Here is a 16,437-nt window from a genome sequence, read left to right as displayed (position 1 = left end):
AAATAGGTGTCATTTGAAAGCTTAGAGTCTGAAATTTACAATGAATGTAGCCAATTTGATAAACTCCTTAGTAGTGCTGAGTTATTTGCTGATAAATAGAAGAAGAAAAAAACAATTTATAAACTACTTTTTTGTATTACATTCAGCAATATGACAAATACATAATACAGCTCAGATAGTCCTGTGTCATATGTCATTTGAAAGGTCTCAATAAGTAGAATACAGCATGCATAATTGTTTCAGGCTTTTTGCTAAACTTGAGTGAGGTTTTTGTAAAAGAAGCCCTTCAAGAGACCCATGGGTAAACCATATATGGATGCTGAATTTAAGACACATTTCCGCTCGTAACTTCATGAAACATGCTCCGATTGTGGAAAATGACACATCATTATTTACAGCAGATGCTTACAATTAAAATGAGTACAACATAATCCATCACTCAGAACTAAAGATACTCACGTAGCCAAGCAAGGTAGTTTAGACTTGAACTTTTTACTTGTATCTTCATGAAACATACACGATCATGAAAAATGGCACATTGTTATCTACAGCAGGAGCTCACGATTAAAAAGAGCCCAAACTCAATATATTCCATCAATCAGATCTAAAGATATTCCTCATGGCGTTCTAACACAGAAAATACCACAGACGCACCTAGCCAAGTATATACTCATGAAGCACTCGCGTTTGGTTTTCGCTCATAACTTCACGAAGCATGCACAGATCGTAGAAATCTGTACATCATTATTTTCAGCAGACTATCACAATTAAAAAGAGCCCAAACTCAGCATAATCCATCACTCAGATCTAAAGATATTCCTAATGGAATTGTAACACACGAACCCCAACAGGCGCACACAGAGCCTTGAATATAGATGTAGCCTAGCACTTATGTTGCGTTTTAACTCATAACTCAATGAAGCATGCATAAATTGTGGAAAATGGCACATCATTATTTACATGAGATTGTTACGATTAAAAAGAGCCCAAACTCTCCATAATCCATCACTCAGATCTAAAGATATTCCTCGTGGACTTCTAACACGTCTCTCCCATTCACTTTCAATGGCCAATTGAAACAATGGCCCAGTGGAACACCACAAGTGTAACTCTGTGCCATTTTGTACAAAATAAAAGTTTTTCAAAACAAAATTCCAAGTGAAAAATTTAAGACTAGACTAGTGTGATCAACAGTGCCAATTTTCTTCAGATTTTATTTTATTTTTCCAAAATTATTCAAAAATAATGTTTTTTTTACTCAAAAAATGAGATGCCTACTCTCAAATAAATGAGGCCTACGATTAATCAGATGCAAATAGAAATATAAAACCAGTCCTAACTGAAAGAGAACAAGTTGACAAAAAGATTGAATCCAATATTGGGTGATAATATTGCATAATGAGTGATTTATAAGCTATTTTTTGTAGTCCGGTCATTTTTGACCGGGAACACCACAAGAGTGACAAGGTGCCATATTGGTACAAAATAAAAGTTTTTCAAAACAAAATTCCTGGTGAAAAAGTAAAGTAGACTAGTGTGATCAACTGTGCCAATTTTTTTCAGATTTTATTTAAAATTTCCAAAATGATTAAAAAATAATGTTTTTTTTACTCAAAAAATGAGATGCCTACTATCAAATAAATGAGGCCTACAATTAATCAGATGCAAATAGAAATATAAAACCAGTCCTAATTGAAAGAGAACAAGTTGACAAAAAGATTGAATCCAATATTGGGTGAAAATATAGTATAATGAGAGATTTATAAGCTATTTTTATAGTCCGGTCATTTTTGACCGGGAACACCACAGGGGAAATTGGGTTGTGAACACCACACAAGGGTTAAACATCCAATATTTGTAAAAATTATAATTTGCCTTCCTCATTTTCACTCTGTGAAGAATACTCAATTTCTGACGTAGGACCCGGAAGCGCTGTACTGCGTTTACTAAGCGAATAGCGTAGGAGATCTGACACAGAAGAGAAATTTTTGAATAAAGTCATTATTTTACTTTTATGTTGCACAAAAAGTATTCTCGTTGCTTCATAACATTACATTTGAACCACTGTAGTCACATGGACTATTTTAATGATGATTTACTACATTTCTGGGCCTCGAAAGTTGCAATGACGTTGCTGTCCATGGAGGAATCGAAAAGCTCTCGCATTTCATCAAAAATATCTTAATTTGTGTTCCGAAGATGAACGAAGGAATTTTTGGGTGAATTAACACTTTAATAGCATTAAGCACTGGTTTCACATTTATTAAAAACTCATAGTAACACAGTGTCTGCACCGGACGCAATAAAAAACAATCCGTGTTGTATGTCACACGCATCACACACATGACCAGCGTCGGCCAATAGTGAGCCTACGTGCTGACGTACAACACAGAAGCGCTGCGCTGTTACACTACGTGAACTCACCAGAGGCCCACATAGAAGAAAATGAATAGCTGAATAAAGTCGTTATTTTGGGGGGTTTTTGCGCACAAAAAGTATTCTCGTCGCTTGATAAACTTATGGTTAAGTTATAACCTGTAGTCACTTTGACTATTTTAAACATTGTCTTTACTAACTTTTCTGGGATGGCAAGTTTCAATAACATATGCCTATGGAGGAGTGAGACAGCTCTCAGATTTAATCAAAAATATCTTAATTTGTGTTCCGAAGATGAACGAAAGTCTTACGGGGTTGGAACAACATGAGGGTGAGTAATTAGGTTAGGAGGTAAATTAGGAGGGTGAGAATTTTCATTTTTGGGTGAACTACCCCTTTAATTTCAACTTCAGCCTGGCATTTGTAATGATTGGATCTTTAGAAAGGCTATTTGACAATCTTATCCATCAACAGTATTGCTCTTGTGATTGATGGACAGACATGAGCTGTTCAAAACACACCTTGATATATTTATGGCAATGTTAAAGGGCATGTGGTGGAGACTGGAGAATTATAACATCACAATTCTCACGATTTCAAATCCGGACATTTGAGAAAGGTAGAAAAGTACAATTAATATTTTGGGAAGTTAACTTTGAGCTTTGAAACTTGCAGTATGTTTTTATTGCAGAGTAACATCTTATGTGTAAATATCAAGTACATTTTGATTCTTCATTTCATGACTCCTTTCACAGATATTTACAGAGTACACAATTAAAATTGAGGCCTACCTGGAGGAAGGGCTGGCTGTGGGATACGGCAGCAGGGCCCTGGGCACTGACAATAACAGGCACATGGAAGTGATTGTTGGAAAGAGCTGCAGCCGCACTGGCCACACTGAATGCCTCTGAGAGAGAGTCCCAAGACTTCTTACTGAAGATGGAATTCACCAGCTGGATTACCTGATCCTGTGACGGACAAGCGTGGTTTTACTCCAATTTGTTGTTAAAACAAACATTTAAACAATAGTAAAATGTAATAACTTGTTCAAAAAAATAAGACATCACTAAAAGGGTAAGTAAAAAACGAATGGTTTGGGTAATTGACTAGCTTTCAATATACAAGTATACAAGCTGTTAAAATTGTTGACTTTTTCCCATGATTCATTTCAGTACAAGTAGCACTGTTTATTTTAACATACCTTCTGATGTTCATGTTTATTTCATGCTGTAAATAGTAGTAAGAAGGTGTGCTTGATTTATGTGTGCTTGATTCATGTTGCCACTTGAACTGAGGGGCTACAGCGATCTGTCACGCCATATTAAAGAGCACCAAAACATCATTTATTGTTTGAATTTCATGAAGAAACTGACAGGATTTGAAAGTTGAGACTTTGTTTCATATTTAAAGTAACAAAGCCTATTGCAATTATTGAATGCCAGGAGCGCTACAAATGTTTTGTTGTCCTCACAACGATGTTCTTTTTTAGAAAGAAATTATTCTAGTCAGGATTTAGACCACACCATAGTACTGAGACAGCTCTCAGAGTTACAAATGATTTGCTCTTAGCATCCGACCATGGTTGCATCTCTCTATTAGTGTTACTGGATCTTAGTACTGCATTTGATACCATCGACCACAACATTCTTTTGAATAGACTTGAAAATTACGTTGGCATTAGTGGAATTGCAATAGCATGGTTCAAATCATACTTATTTAACCGTTATCAGTTTGTAGCAGTAAATGAAGAGATGTCATATCAATCAAAAGTTCAGTATGGCGTACCACAAGGCTCAATACTAGGACCGTTGCTGTTCACTCTGTACATGCTACCCTTGGGAGATATCATTAGGAAGCACTGCATTAGTTTTCACTGTTATGCTGATGATACTCAGCTCTATATTTGTTCGCGCCCGGACGAAACGCACCAATTCACAAAATTAACGGAATGCATAGCTGATAATTTTTTTTGGATGACTAGTAATTTCCTACAACTTAACTCTTAAAATACAGAGATTCTATTTATTGGACAAAACTTCCACACTTCACCTAGAATACTGTCAAACAATTGATGGCTGCTCTGTCAAGTCTTCATCATCGGTTAGGAACGTGGGTGTGCTCTTTGATACCAATCTTTCATTTGAAAGTCACATTTCTAGCATCTGTAAAACCGCATTCTTCCATCTTAAAAATATATCTAAATTACAACATGCTTTCAACGAAAAATGTGGAACAATTAGTTCATGCGTTCATGACCTCAAGGCTAGATTATTGTAATGCTATTACGGGTGGTTGCCTTGCATGCTTAATAAACAAAGTCCAGTTGGTCCAAAACGCAGCAGCTAGAGTTGAACCAGGAAGAGAACCAGGAAGTATGACCATATTAGCCCGGATCTGTCAACACTGCATTGGCTCCCTATTAAACATTGTATACATTTTTAAATATCGCTGACTACTTACAAAGCACTAAATGGTTTAGCTCCGCAGTACTTGAGCGAGCTCTTAACGCATTATAGTCCTTCACGTCTATTGCGATCTCAAAATTCTGGTCAGTTGATAATACATAGAATATCAAAATCAACTGCTGGCGGTAGATCATTTTCCTATTCAGCACCTAAACTTTGGAACAGTCTCCCTAACATTGTCCGGGAAGCAGACACACTCTTGTCAGTTTAAATCTAGACTAAAAACGCATCTCTTTTACCTGGCATTCACACAGAACATTATACATTTCTGTTATTCAAATCAGTTAAATGATTATTAGGCAGCATAGATTAGGTCAGCCGGAACCAGGGACACTTCCTATAACACCCGATGTACTTATTACATCATAAGAAGAATGGCATCTACGCTAATGTTAGTCTTTCCGCTTATTACGGGGTTTACTGAAGTCAGCCGGATCCGGGCCGTATCCAGATCAGACGGTGAACCTGTGCCTGGATACGACCACAACGCATCCCTGAAGTGCCAGCCTCATCAGCCCTGTGAAGGCCTCAAGGACACCTCAACAAACCCGTCTCCATACCGGCGTAATGACTCCGACCTCCAACCAGATGGAACTGGATAAATATTGTGAATGTTCTGATCCAATCTAACTTCTGACCTGTAATGTTGCCCGAATCATAATCATACACTGTTCGTTCGTTGGCCAGAGGAGAACTGGCCCCCGACTGAGCCTGGTTTCTCCCAAGGTTTTTTTCTCCATTCTGTCACCTGATGGAGTTTTGGTTCCTTGCCACTGTTGCCTTTGCTTTTGGCTTGCTTAGTTGGGGACATTTAATATTCAACAATATTATTGATCTGCCTTAAAGGTATAGCGGAGGATCTTTCCAAATTTTAGATAAGAACCGCCCTCTCCACTTCTTGAAAAAATGCACATGCGCAACACTCCACCTGCTCCCGAGAGGGAACGCCTATTAAACGTGTGCGAGGTTCTCCTCGTGCACGCTCTGTTTACAAGTTGCTGTCGGCATCGCTCATACAAGATTACTTTCCAAAAGAAGATTTGCACTTTTTCTCCAAATAGCATGCCAAACTTTACCTGTCAAATAGAAACTTCGCGACTGAGGCATCAGTGGGAAGCCCAACCTGTGTTTTCAGCGCACGCCATCGTGTGAAACAATCTCCCAAAAACACTCTGATCTTGTTTCTCTCTTCTGAGGCCTTTCTCTTCTTCTCATACAGTTCGTACAAACTTTTTCTCTTGCGACTCTCAGACATTTTCAAAGGACCCGGTGAAACGGCGAACTTCAATGAATGGCTGAACTCTAGCTCACCACACATAAACACCTGAAAGTGCGCATGCGCAGAAAGCGAAAACTAAGGGACGAGCACGTACGACGGCCTTACGTAAACATATCACCAGAATGATTGACACTTAGGTGGACCAATAGTTTACACTACCCACCCGGAAAAAGAAAATCCTCCGCTATACCTTTAAATCAGGTGGACGATGACAATTTTTTTCTAGAAACAAACTTTGTTGTATTATTTTCATGTTATCACTGTGAAGCTGCTTTGATACAATCTGTATTTTAAAAAGCGCTATATAAATAAAGGTGACTTGACCACAAATTAATAGAAAACAGCTAAAAAATTGATCTGGAGATTTTAGAATGCATATCAGTATCAATTAAAATCAAGAAATCAGTAGTTAATCCAGCACTAGTGTCACACTGGCATGTTTACCTGTTGTAGTTTATATTCGTTGTGTGCATTAAAAATTGACGAAGACACAGTCAAAACACACCATTAGAATAATACTAAACATCAGTGTTTCAGTCAATGATTTCGGCCCACTAAAACAATTCCGGCTGTCCAAAATTGCTTTCGGACAAAATTTTTGGAGCATCACTGATAGAGCTCACTCCATCTCTACTAGGAAAATTTTCTACATACACTACCAGTCAAAAGTTTTGGATCAGTAGTTTTTATGTTTTTAAAAGAAGTCTCTTCAGCTCACCAAGGCTGCATTTAAAAACAAACAAACAAACAAAAAACTAATAGTTAAATATTATTTAAAATAACTTTTCTATTTTAATACATATTAAAATGTAATTTATTCCTGTGATCAAAGCTGAATTTTCAGCACTCCAGTCTTCAGTGTCACATGATCCTTCAGAAATCATTCTAATATGCGGATTTGATCATTATTATTATCAATGTTGAAAACAGTTGTGTACAATTTTTTTCAGGATTCTTTGATGAATAGAAAGTTCAAAAGAATAGCATTTATTTGAAATAGAATCTTTTGTAACATTATAAATATCTTTACTGTACTTTTGATCAATTTAATTCATCCTTGATGAATAAAAGTGTTGATTTCTTTTTTTCTTTTCCCCAAAAAATAAAATAAATTCTTACTGACCCCAAGCTTTTGAACGGTAGTGTTTAATTCTACAAAAGCTTTCGATTTCAGATAAATGCTGTTCTTTTGAACTTTCTATTCATCAAAGAATCCTGAAATAAAAATGTAAATAACTGTTTTCAACATTGATAATAATGAGAAATGTTTCTTGAGCATCAAATCATCATATTAGAATGATTTCTGAAGAATCATGTGACACTGAAGACTGGAGTAATGATGCTGAAAATTCAGCATTGATCACAGGAATAAATTACACTCAACTATATTATATATATATATATATATATATATATATATATATATATATATATATATATATATATATATATATATATATATATATATATATATATATATATATATATATATATATATATATATATATATATATATATATATATATATATATATATATTCACATAGAAAACAGCCGTTTTATATTGTAATAATATTTCACAATATTACTGTGTTGTTGTTTTTTTATCAAATAAATGCATAAATGCAGCCTTGGTGAGTAGAAGAGACTTTGTTAAAAATATAAAAAATCTTACCGATCCAAAACTTTTGACTGGTAGTGTAGTTCTATAATTATTTTGAACTCCAAACCTCTTTCAGGGGGGGCTCCATGTCCACATGATCAGACAGGGCGTACGCAGCAGAAACAAACAGTGCTGTGGCCTCCAACCCCTCCTCAAACTGAAGATACTCTCCTCCTAGATCATCTAAACGGGCAGCCAGATCCTACAATACAGAAAGGAGTTTGTGGAACAAAGCATGTGACAAAACATAAAAGTTTGAAAAACAGTGCAACAAATTAGATTGGTCTTTGGTTGACTGTTAAAAACATTTCTGGGTTATATTTAATCCCAAAATGTACAAATTCTTAAAAAAAATTAAGCCTAGTATTCAAGGACCACTACGATTTATTATATTTTGCACTTATAACTGTAATAAAGCATATTTCATTTCTAATTTATTTATTTATTAGTTTTGTATGAAATGTGACCCTGGACAATTTTTTTTGAGATTCACCCATAGTAACAATCATAACATTAATTGTTATTAATGTAATTACTTAATTTCTCTAAATTAACTTATGCAAAAATCACCTTTTTATACAAACCGAATTACATTATAAATAAAGGCAGTTCCAGTGTTACTCGTGTTATTTTAGTATTTCTATTGTTTATTCTCCAGCTTACAGCTGATTGTTCAGAATTGTACAGCTAATAAATCAGAAAGGATGTGCTAAACTCTCACACCTCAATCTCCTCCAGGATATCTCCAAGTTCAGCTTGCTGAGAGAGACGAGATGCAGTCTGCAGTGCCAGAACGATTCTGTAAGGAAAAGAGAAAATCATAGCCTAGAAATCTAGACGCACCCTAGCGGCAGCAAAATGTATTTTGCAGCCAGGGTAGTCTAGCAACTCTCCATTGACTTTCGAGCTGCAAAAACCTAAATTGGGTCAGGCCAATCACGTCGTGTATAGAGTAGGCGGGGCGGGCTTAACATAATGACGACAGAGTTGCGACGGTTCCTTGCTACTTGAAAACAAAGAATGACGGCTGCTGCTGGAGAACAGTCTTTCGAATCGGCTTTGAGGACTTGGAGTTAAGTTTTTCTTTGAGAAAAGAGCAAAGAACGGCACTTAAGTCATTCTTAAAAAAAGGAAGATGTGTTCGTAGTTTTGCCAGCCAGATTCAAAAGTTGAATCTATCAACTAGCTCCGCTGTTGGGAAAACGCTCTGGTTGGTTGAAGCGCTGTCCTATTGCGTGCAGAGGGAATTTGAAAGACAGCCGTTTATCCCGCCCCTTGGATTGAGCCGTGTCTATGGTGAGTTGCCAGACCTAACATCTTGATGTAGGTCTGGCTTGCCAGGCTAAGAAAATCAGAGATATGTCTTAAAAGTTAACGAATAAAGATTCCACAAAGAAAGACTTAAGAAAAAAGAAACGTTAAGAAGTGTACTTACGCTAAGACATTGTCCTCTTTGGAGATGCGAGCTTTTAGGGCACTGACCACTTCCTGTGAGGCCAGAGGTAAGCCAAGGGAGCTGAGAGCACTCACAGACTGATGGATCTGAGATGCAGTGGAATCCTCACTAACTGTAGCCAACAGCAAATCACGCGTTTCATTGGACAAAGAAATCTGTCAGGATCAAAATACAGCAATAGTTATTACAGGACTGTACAGTAAGAGCATTTCACTTGTATTCGCAAACGTGCATTCGTGACAAAAACAAACCTCATTGATTCTTGTGCATTAAGCAAACACGGTAGGGCATTGTGTTTACCATATTTAATAAGCTTTATGTAGACAGCTTTCACAGTTACATCACTGCAGTTGTGTGTTGGGGTGGCAGAAAAACAGTGGTAACAAACGGAGATAACGGGCGAGATCCACAGAATAAGAGAAAAAATTATTGTGCCTTTGGATGTCAGAATTGAAAGACAAAATAAATAAAAAATTCTATGGTTGCAAACCATTAATTGGACAGACTAGACTTCGATTACCCTACTATTAAAGCATGAATTTGATGTAAACAATAGATCTACATAATATTTACATAGGCAGTTCATAGGGGGCATAATGTGTTAGCCATACATTGTAGCCATACAATATGACTAATAAAATTTTGGTCGACTAAGCCTCTTCTAGTCGACTAACATTTAGTCGACTATTAGGGGACAGCCCTAAAAATGTCAAATTAATATTTAGTGTTCAATTATTTACTTTTGTGGCAAGTAGCAGCATAATAAGCAGAATAATTTCGCAGTGAGGTCTTGTATCACCCTGAAGAGGTTTCTTTTGCAGAACAGTCTGCTGACTGTACACCATCATCACAACTATGTTCCTTTTTAGAAAGAAAGTGCTGCATTTGACACTATCGACCACAGCATTCTTTTAAATAGACTCAAAAATTACGTTGGCATAAGTGGAATTGCATTAGCATGGTTTAAATCATACTTATCTGAACGTTATCAGTTTGTAGCAGTAAACAAAGAGATGTCATATCAATCAAAAGTTGTAAAAAAGCAGTATGACGAACCACAAGGCTCAGTACTAGGACTGTTGCTGTTCACTCTGTACATTCTACCCTTGGGAGATAACATTAAGAAGCATGACATTAGTTTTCACTGTTATGCTGATGATACTCAGCTCTATATTTCTTCACGCCCTGACTAAACTTACCAATTCACAAAATTAACGGAATGCATAGCTGATATAAAAAAACTGGATGACCAGCAACTTCCTACAACTTAATTCTGAAAAAACAGAGATTCTAATTATTGGACAAAAAAACTCCCACACGTAATAATCTAGAATACTGTCTAACACTTGATGGCTGCTCTGTTAAGTCTTCGTCGTCGGTTAGGAACCTGGGTGTGCTCTTTGATACCAATTTTTCATTTGAAAGTCACGTGTCTAGCATCTGTAAAACCGCATTTTTTCATCTTAAAAATATATCTAAATTACGATAGAATTTCAATGAATTTCATTGAATTTCACAGAAATTCATCTCTCAATGAAAAATGCAGAACAATTAGTTCATGCCTTCATGACATCAAGGCTAGATTATTGTAATGTTATTATGGGTGGTTGCCCTGTACGCTTAATAAACAAACTACAGCTGGTCCAAAATGCAGCAGCTCGAGTTCTTACCAGAACCAGGAAGTATGACCATATTAGCCCGGTTCTGTCAACACTGCATTGGCTCCCTATTAAACATTTAATAAATTTTAAAATATTGCTGATCACTTACAAAGCACTAAATGGTTTAGCTCCCCAGTACTTAACGCATTATAGTCCTATAGAGAAAAATTATAAAGACAATTTTTTTTGTTTAAAGACTACATTTAAAATAGCTACCAAAATGAATGTTGGTAACTGTAGTTTGACAAAGTAATGACTAAAAATGTACAAAAATGCAATTACTTTTCGTCTACTAAAACTAATGAAGACAAAAATGACTCAAATGTGACTAAGACTAATAAGCATTTTTGTCTGAAGACTAAATCAAAAATGGCTGTCAAAATGAATTGCTAGGGAGCTGGAGCTAAACTGTGATTAAGACAAAAAGGAGAGTCACTATGTATGTTACCTCACATCCAGAGAGAGCTTGGCTGGCTTCTGCAGCATAAAAGAGCGACTCGACACTAGAGGGGTCTAAGTTTGACTTGATAAACCGGCAAGTCTCCTGAGGTAGAGAGGAAAGACAAAATTAGAGACAGTGATAAAGACTTACTAACATTAACCCCCGGTTTCACATACAAGGCTTAAGCTAGTCCCAGACTAAATGGGCTTTATGCACAGCTGCACTACTTCCTGAACTTCAGCCAGCTCTTTGTTTCCTGTCTGCCATTATTGGACAAACTGATTAATCCAGGTGTGTCTGATTATTGTTAGTGAGGTCAGGCACACCTGGATTAATCAGTTTGTCCAATAATGGCAGACAGGAAACAAAGAGCTGGCTGAAGTTCAGGAAGTAGTGCAGCTGTGCATAAACCCCATTGCATGTCTGAGCTGTTTTAACTGAAAACAACCATTGTTTTGTCTCAAGATGCACACCAGTAATGTTTTTTGCATATGTGTAAGAAAAATGTACATTTCACCAATATGAAAGATGTTTTTTCTTACATCTGCATCCGCAACAAAGATTCCCAACTTGTGAAGTCCAACAACAGAGTAATAAGCAGATTTGAGGTCAGTGAGGGGTTGGCTCAATACAGCCTGGAGTCTGGCCACATCGGTGGGGGTCAGATGATGGGACGGCATCAGGGTCTGGGTCTCAAAAACCAGGGACAGGACCAGCAAGCTGAAGAAACCTTCAAATGGGTACATGTACAAATTGAACGCAGTTCATTTGATGATGACACCTCAGCATTTTAGGGAGACGAGCAAGGAAAGTGTTTGGATGCTAGGAAAGCATAAGGTGCATGTTGTGGGTATGGAAAGATCTGGGTTGTTTAAAGTGTAAATTATGTAAATTGGATGTCTGAAAGCACAACCTTAAAAAAAAAATACTTTTAAAGAGATTGCCCTCAAAAAGAGCAATTTCTAGCCGATTAAATATTTTACAGCTGAGCCTAACTTGATGCACTCCATGCACTTTCCAGGCCTAGAAATCACAATATTAAAATCCATCCATCCAGTGCCATCCAGAAACTTGTGCTCTGCAAGTGAACCCTGTCTTGTGGTGCCATCTCAAAGAGGCACAAAATCTCTTTCTCTGACTTTTTGTCTGGTCTGTTCCATGCTGGTGGAATGACCTGCCTAATTCAACCAGAGCTGCTGAGTTCGTGGCCATTTTCAAGAAACGGCTGAAGACGCATCTTTTTCGGCAACACCTGATCCATTAATGGGCAATTCCACGCAAAACTGTCACATCCATAACGCCAACTAAATACAATGGCATTGTGCTGGCGTTATGGATGTGACAGTTTTGCGTGGAATTGCCCTAATACTAACACTTTATCATCTATTCTATATCTATTACCTTCAAAAAAAAAAAAAACTACATGTACTGTGTTAGATTAAACTGGGAAGTTTCATAGCACTTGCATATTGCTGTCCTATTGTTCGTTTTTTTCTGCTTCTATTGTTCTCATTTGTAAGTCGCTTTGGATAAAAGCGTCTGCTAAATGAATAAATGTAAATGTAAAATTCCCAGCTAGAACCCAAGAATAAGTGCCCTTATTTAGCTTTTTATTACCCAACAACAAAAGTGAATACTTTAGAACTTTAAGGGGCGTTTTCCCAGACAGGGTTTAAATTAAGACAGGAGTAGGCCATAATCTAGAATAGTTAAAGGTGGTATCAGTGATTTCAGGGCCAAAAATATTTTTATCACATTCATCTAATCTTTCCTAACGATCCGCTAGCTGCCCGCCCCATAAGCATGCTGTCAAAAAAACGCGTCTCTGTAGGCAGCCTAGGCTCTGAGATCTGCACACAAAAACAAATGGTTTAGCCAAACACTCAAAACCAAAACAAATAGTGTTCCAACCAATCACCGACAGGGGAAGGGTGTTGTGAGGTTTTGTGCTCGTGCACGGCTGCACGCGAAGTCAGAGCTGAAGAAAAAGCTGGCTCAAAACCTCACAACATCCTCCCCCTGTCGGTGATTGGTTGGAACACTATTTGTTTTGGTTTTGAGTGTTTGGCTAAACCATTTGTTTTTGTGTGCAGATCTCAGAGCCTAGGCTGCCTACAGAGACGCGTTTTTTTTGACGGCATGCTTATGGGGCGGGCAGCTAGCGGATCGTTAGGAAAGATTAGATGAATGTGATAAAAATATTTTTGGGCCTGAAATCACTGATACCACCTTTAATCGTGGCTTAAAAAATGGCTTTCTGAAACAGATTTAAGTACAGATTACTAACAGCTGGACTATGGAGTCCTGAACTGAAATAAACCAGATTCATTTAAAACCAACTGTGCTAATCTGAATTAGAATGATAGAGGTTGCCTATAAAATATGGAATGGACAAAGAAAATCTTAAAATTGGATGAAACTAAGAAAGCCAATCAAAGGAAAACAATGACAGCAAAAAAAAAAAAAAAAAAAAAAAAGACTGCAATCAAAAACAAAACAAAAAACTTTACTGAACATGAGAAAACTCTTAAAGCAAATAGCAAAGAAAAATTGCACACATCAGCTGTGGAATCTACGAAGCCCCTAAAGGGACGTGGTGAAAGAAAAATAATATAAGATAGGAGAAAAAAATATTCGTCAATGCTTTTGTGTTCTCTCACGAATGTTTTGCGCTCCCCCGAGAAAATGTGCATTCGCTAGTAAAATATTTTGCGTTCCCCCAAAAAACGTTTATAAAAATAATTTGAGCAAACAGCTTCCTACTCTACCCACTCCAACCAATCCAGTGTCTCCAGCATGGAAGGCAGACATGCTAACAAGGACACTACTCTCTAGCATCAGTTGCTAATGCACCTCTTGAGGCCAGGGAAGTGAAGTTTACAGGCAGCTCTTACTTTCTTGCCTCTGTTACATACACACACACATGCATACATACATATATGTGTGTATGCATCTATGTATGTGTGTATATTGATTTTCACTGACATAGTACAAGTAATACATGTGTCTTCTTTGAAACACAACATTAATCTAAAGTTAAACCTGCCTTCTGGTAGGTTTAAATTCAGCCTCAATTTAGTCCTGGAGTAGCTCTAGTCTTCCTCCAGGAAATTAGCTTTATTGAACTGAGGACTAGACCAAGTCTAGGAGAACTATTTAAAACCATGACAGACAAAACATTTCTGTTAATCTTGTTTAAAAAGCCATCTTATTCCAGGACTAGACTTAATCTCTGTCCGGGAAGCCGCCCCTAAATATTAAACATCAGAAATGACATGTGTCTACTAATGCTGCTAACATATTAAGAAGCTATAGTACTATGTTTTTGCTACTGTTAACGAGACTATACATTTCTAATCAAACGTAACGTTATACAGACTCTGGATAAATACTACGCACAACACTATTTAAAAAATTTATCTAATATCATATGTATTATGTATTAATATCAGAATAAATGAAAGTGCTGATTGACTGGGTGGCGAAAGCTGCCTGCAAGAACAACTATTCGAATACATTTTGATAAAACTGCCTAAACATATCAATAACGCATGACTGTTTACTCATAATGTGTTTTAATAAACACAAATATTAAATATAGCGTAAAACGTGCAAAAAATGACACTTACAGAGATGAGCCATGTCGCCTAATGCAGCGTCACCAAAAGCTCAAAGAACTTCCGGGACACTCGGATGAAATCTATTTTACCGGTGTAGGGTGAACTATGCGTTCATGTGATCTGATAAAAATATCAAATATTAAAAAAAATAAACAAACCAATATTATATGCTATATATATGTATATATATACGATATAAAACATATATTTTATAAAAAATAAACTTCGCATATATTTTAAATGTATGAAACGGGTATTACATTTAGGCGAAAACACCCCTACAGACTAGACATGGTGTAAGCCAAGTCATGCAAAAATGAATGAAACGTGTGAGATGTTAATACATGAACTTCTAAAGGTCTTTTTAATAATAGTGTACGTTAAAATTAACATATTTTAGAAATGATCACGATGATACCGTTTCTGTGAAAATTAAAAGAGACTCTCGCGCACTCAAGGACCGAAGGTGTGCTGTGCTTTGTGTCTGTTTGTGATTGGTCACTCCAGTACTAGTTCTCATTCCAGCCAACCAGATCCCTTGTGGCGGGTTCCTGCCGATTAAAAACAATATTACAAACTTTCCGTAATATTCCTGTTAAAGAGAGCGTTACGTATTACGAAAATCTGTTATATTAAATTCCTGCAATAAAGGCGACTTAAATTTGATTGATATTGACTCTTGAAATGAATTGGCTTGAACGCTTCCTCCGTAAACAATCTTCTTCTATTTGGTGTAGCCTAATCACACGATATGTCTTTTCTCAATTAGGAGGAGGTACACTTTTCTTTTTAATGTGCGATTATTCTATTTGTAATTTTCCTATAAAACTCTCCAAAGCCCAAATAAGCTTTGGGACTTATTTACAGGCGGAAATTTCCCTCAGAATTTTTTCTCAACAAATAAAGTCAAATAAATATCTTATAAAATGATTTACAGATTTTATCTTGTGAAGCATTTTGTAGCAACATTGATACATCCTGCTCTTTTTGTGAAGATTCTTCTGTAGGCCAATTGTTTTGGGAGTGTCCTTTTGCTCAGTCTTTCTGGAGTAATGTCAGTGCCTTGATTGTCCAAAATGTGATTTTTCCTTATCTTATAGACACATTATTTTGGGGTTTTATATTAATGACAAGAATGTAATCAAAGCAAGTTTTTGTATAAACCTATAAACCTCCTTTTATTTATTGGAAAGTTTTATATCCATAAATGTAAATATGCAAAAAGTAAACCCTGCTTTAACATCTTCAAACAAGAATTGAATTTGTACTTAAATACAACTTAAATGTCTGTAAACAAGAAAGCTATAGAAACATCTAATTTATGCAATGTTTAATATTCTTTTTTATAATATGCTTTTATTAATCTTTGAAAGATTGTTTGTTATTGTATTTTCTGTTTGTTAAAATTGTAAAAAAAAAAAAAAAAAAAAAAAAGCCTAATGTTTCAGAGTAGTATACAGTGTTGTCACATGACAA

General features: G+C 36.4%; 1 protein-coding gene across 4 annotated transcripts in view; it reads right to left on the bottom strand.

Annotated features, from left to right (window-relative positions):
• Positions 1 to 15,447, bottom strand: part of rpn2 (ribophorin II) — a 30,821-nt gene extending 15,374 nt beyond the window's left edge. For 2 of the 4 annotated variants that reach the window (XM_081358593.1, XM_081358592.1), the window contains exons 1-7: positions 14,971 to 15,026; positions 11,884 to 12,071; positions 11,348 to 11,443; positions 9,218 to 9,393; positions 8,506 to 8,581; positions 7,850 to 7,984; positions 3,168 to 3,344 (exon numbers count right to left, since the gene is read on the bottom strand). In XM_081358593.1, the coding sequence (XP_081214719.1) occupies positions 3,168 to 3,344; positions 7,850 to 7,984; positions 8,506 to 8,581; positions 9,218 to 9,393; positions 11,348 to 11,443; positions 11,884 to 12,071; positions 14,971 to 14,983 (861 nt within the window). In that variant the 5' untranslated portion in view covers positions 14,984 to 15,026. Of the gene's footprint in view, positions 1 to 3,167; positions 3,345 to 7,849; positions 7,985 to 8,505; positions 8,582 to 9,217; positions 9,394 to 11,347; positions 11,444 to 11,883; positions 12,072 to 14,970; positions 15,082 to 15,221 lie in introns of those variants that run through there. The other 2 variants (XM_081358594.1, XM_081358595.1) reach the window with 2 other exon arrangements.
• Positions 15,448 to 16,437: the final 990 nt, after the last annotated feature.

The sequence above is a fragment of the Scardinius erythrophthalmus genome (assembly GCF_964197995.2).
Source record: "Scardinius erythrophthalmus genome assembly, chromosome: 25".
In the NCBI taxonomy this organism is placed as follows: Eukaryota; Metazoa; Chordata; class Actinopteri; order Cypriniformes; family Leuciscidae; genus Scardinius; species Scardinius erythrophthalmus.
The sequence above is the reverse complement of the archived record's forward strand: the minus strand, read 5'-3'. Positions and strand labels throughout refer to the sequence as shown.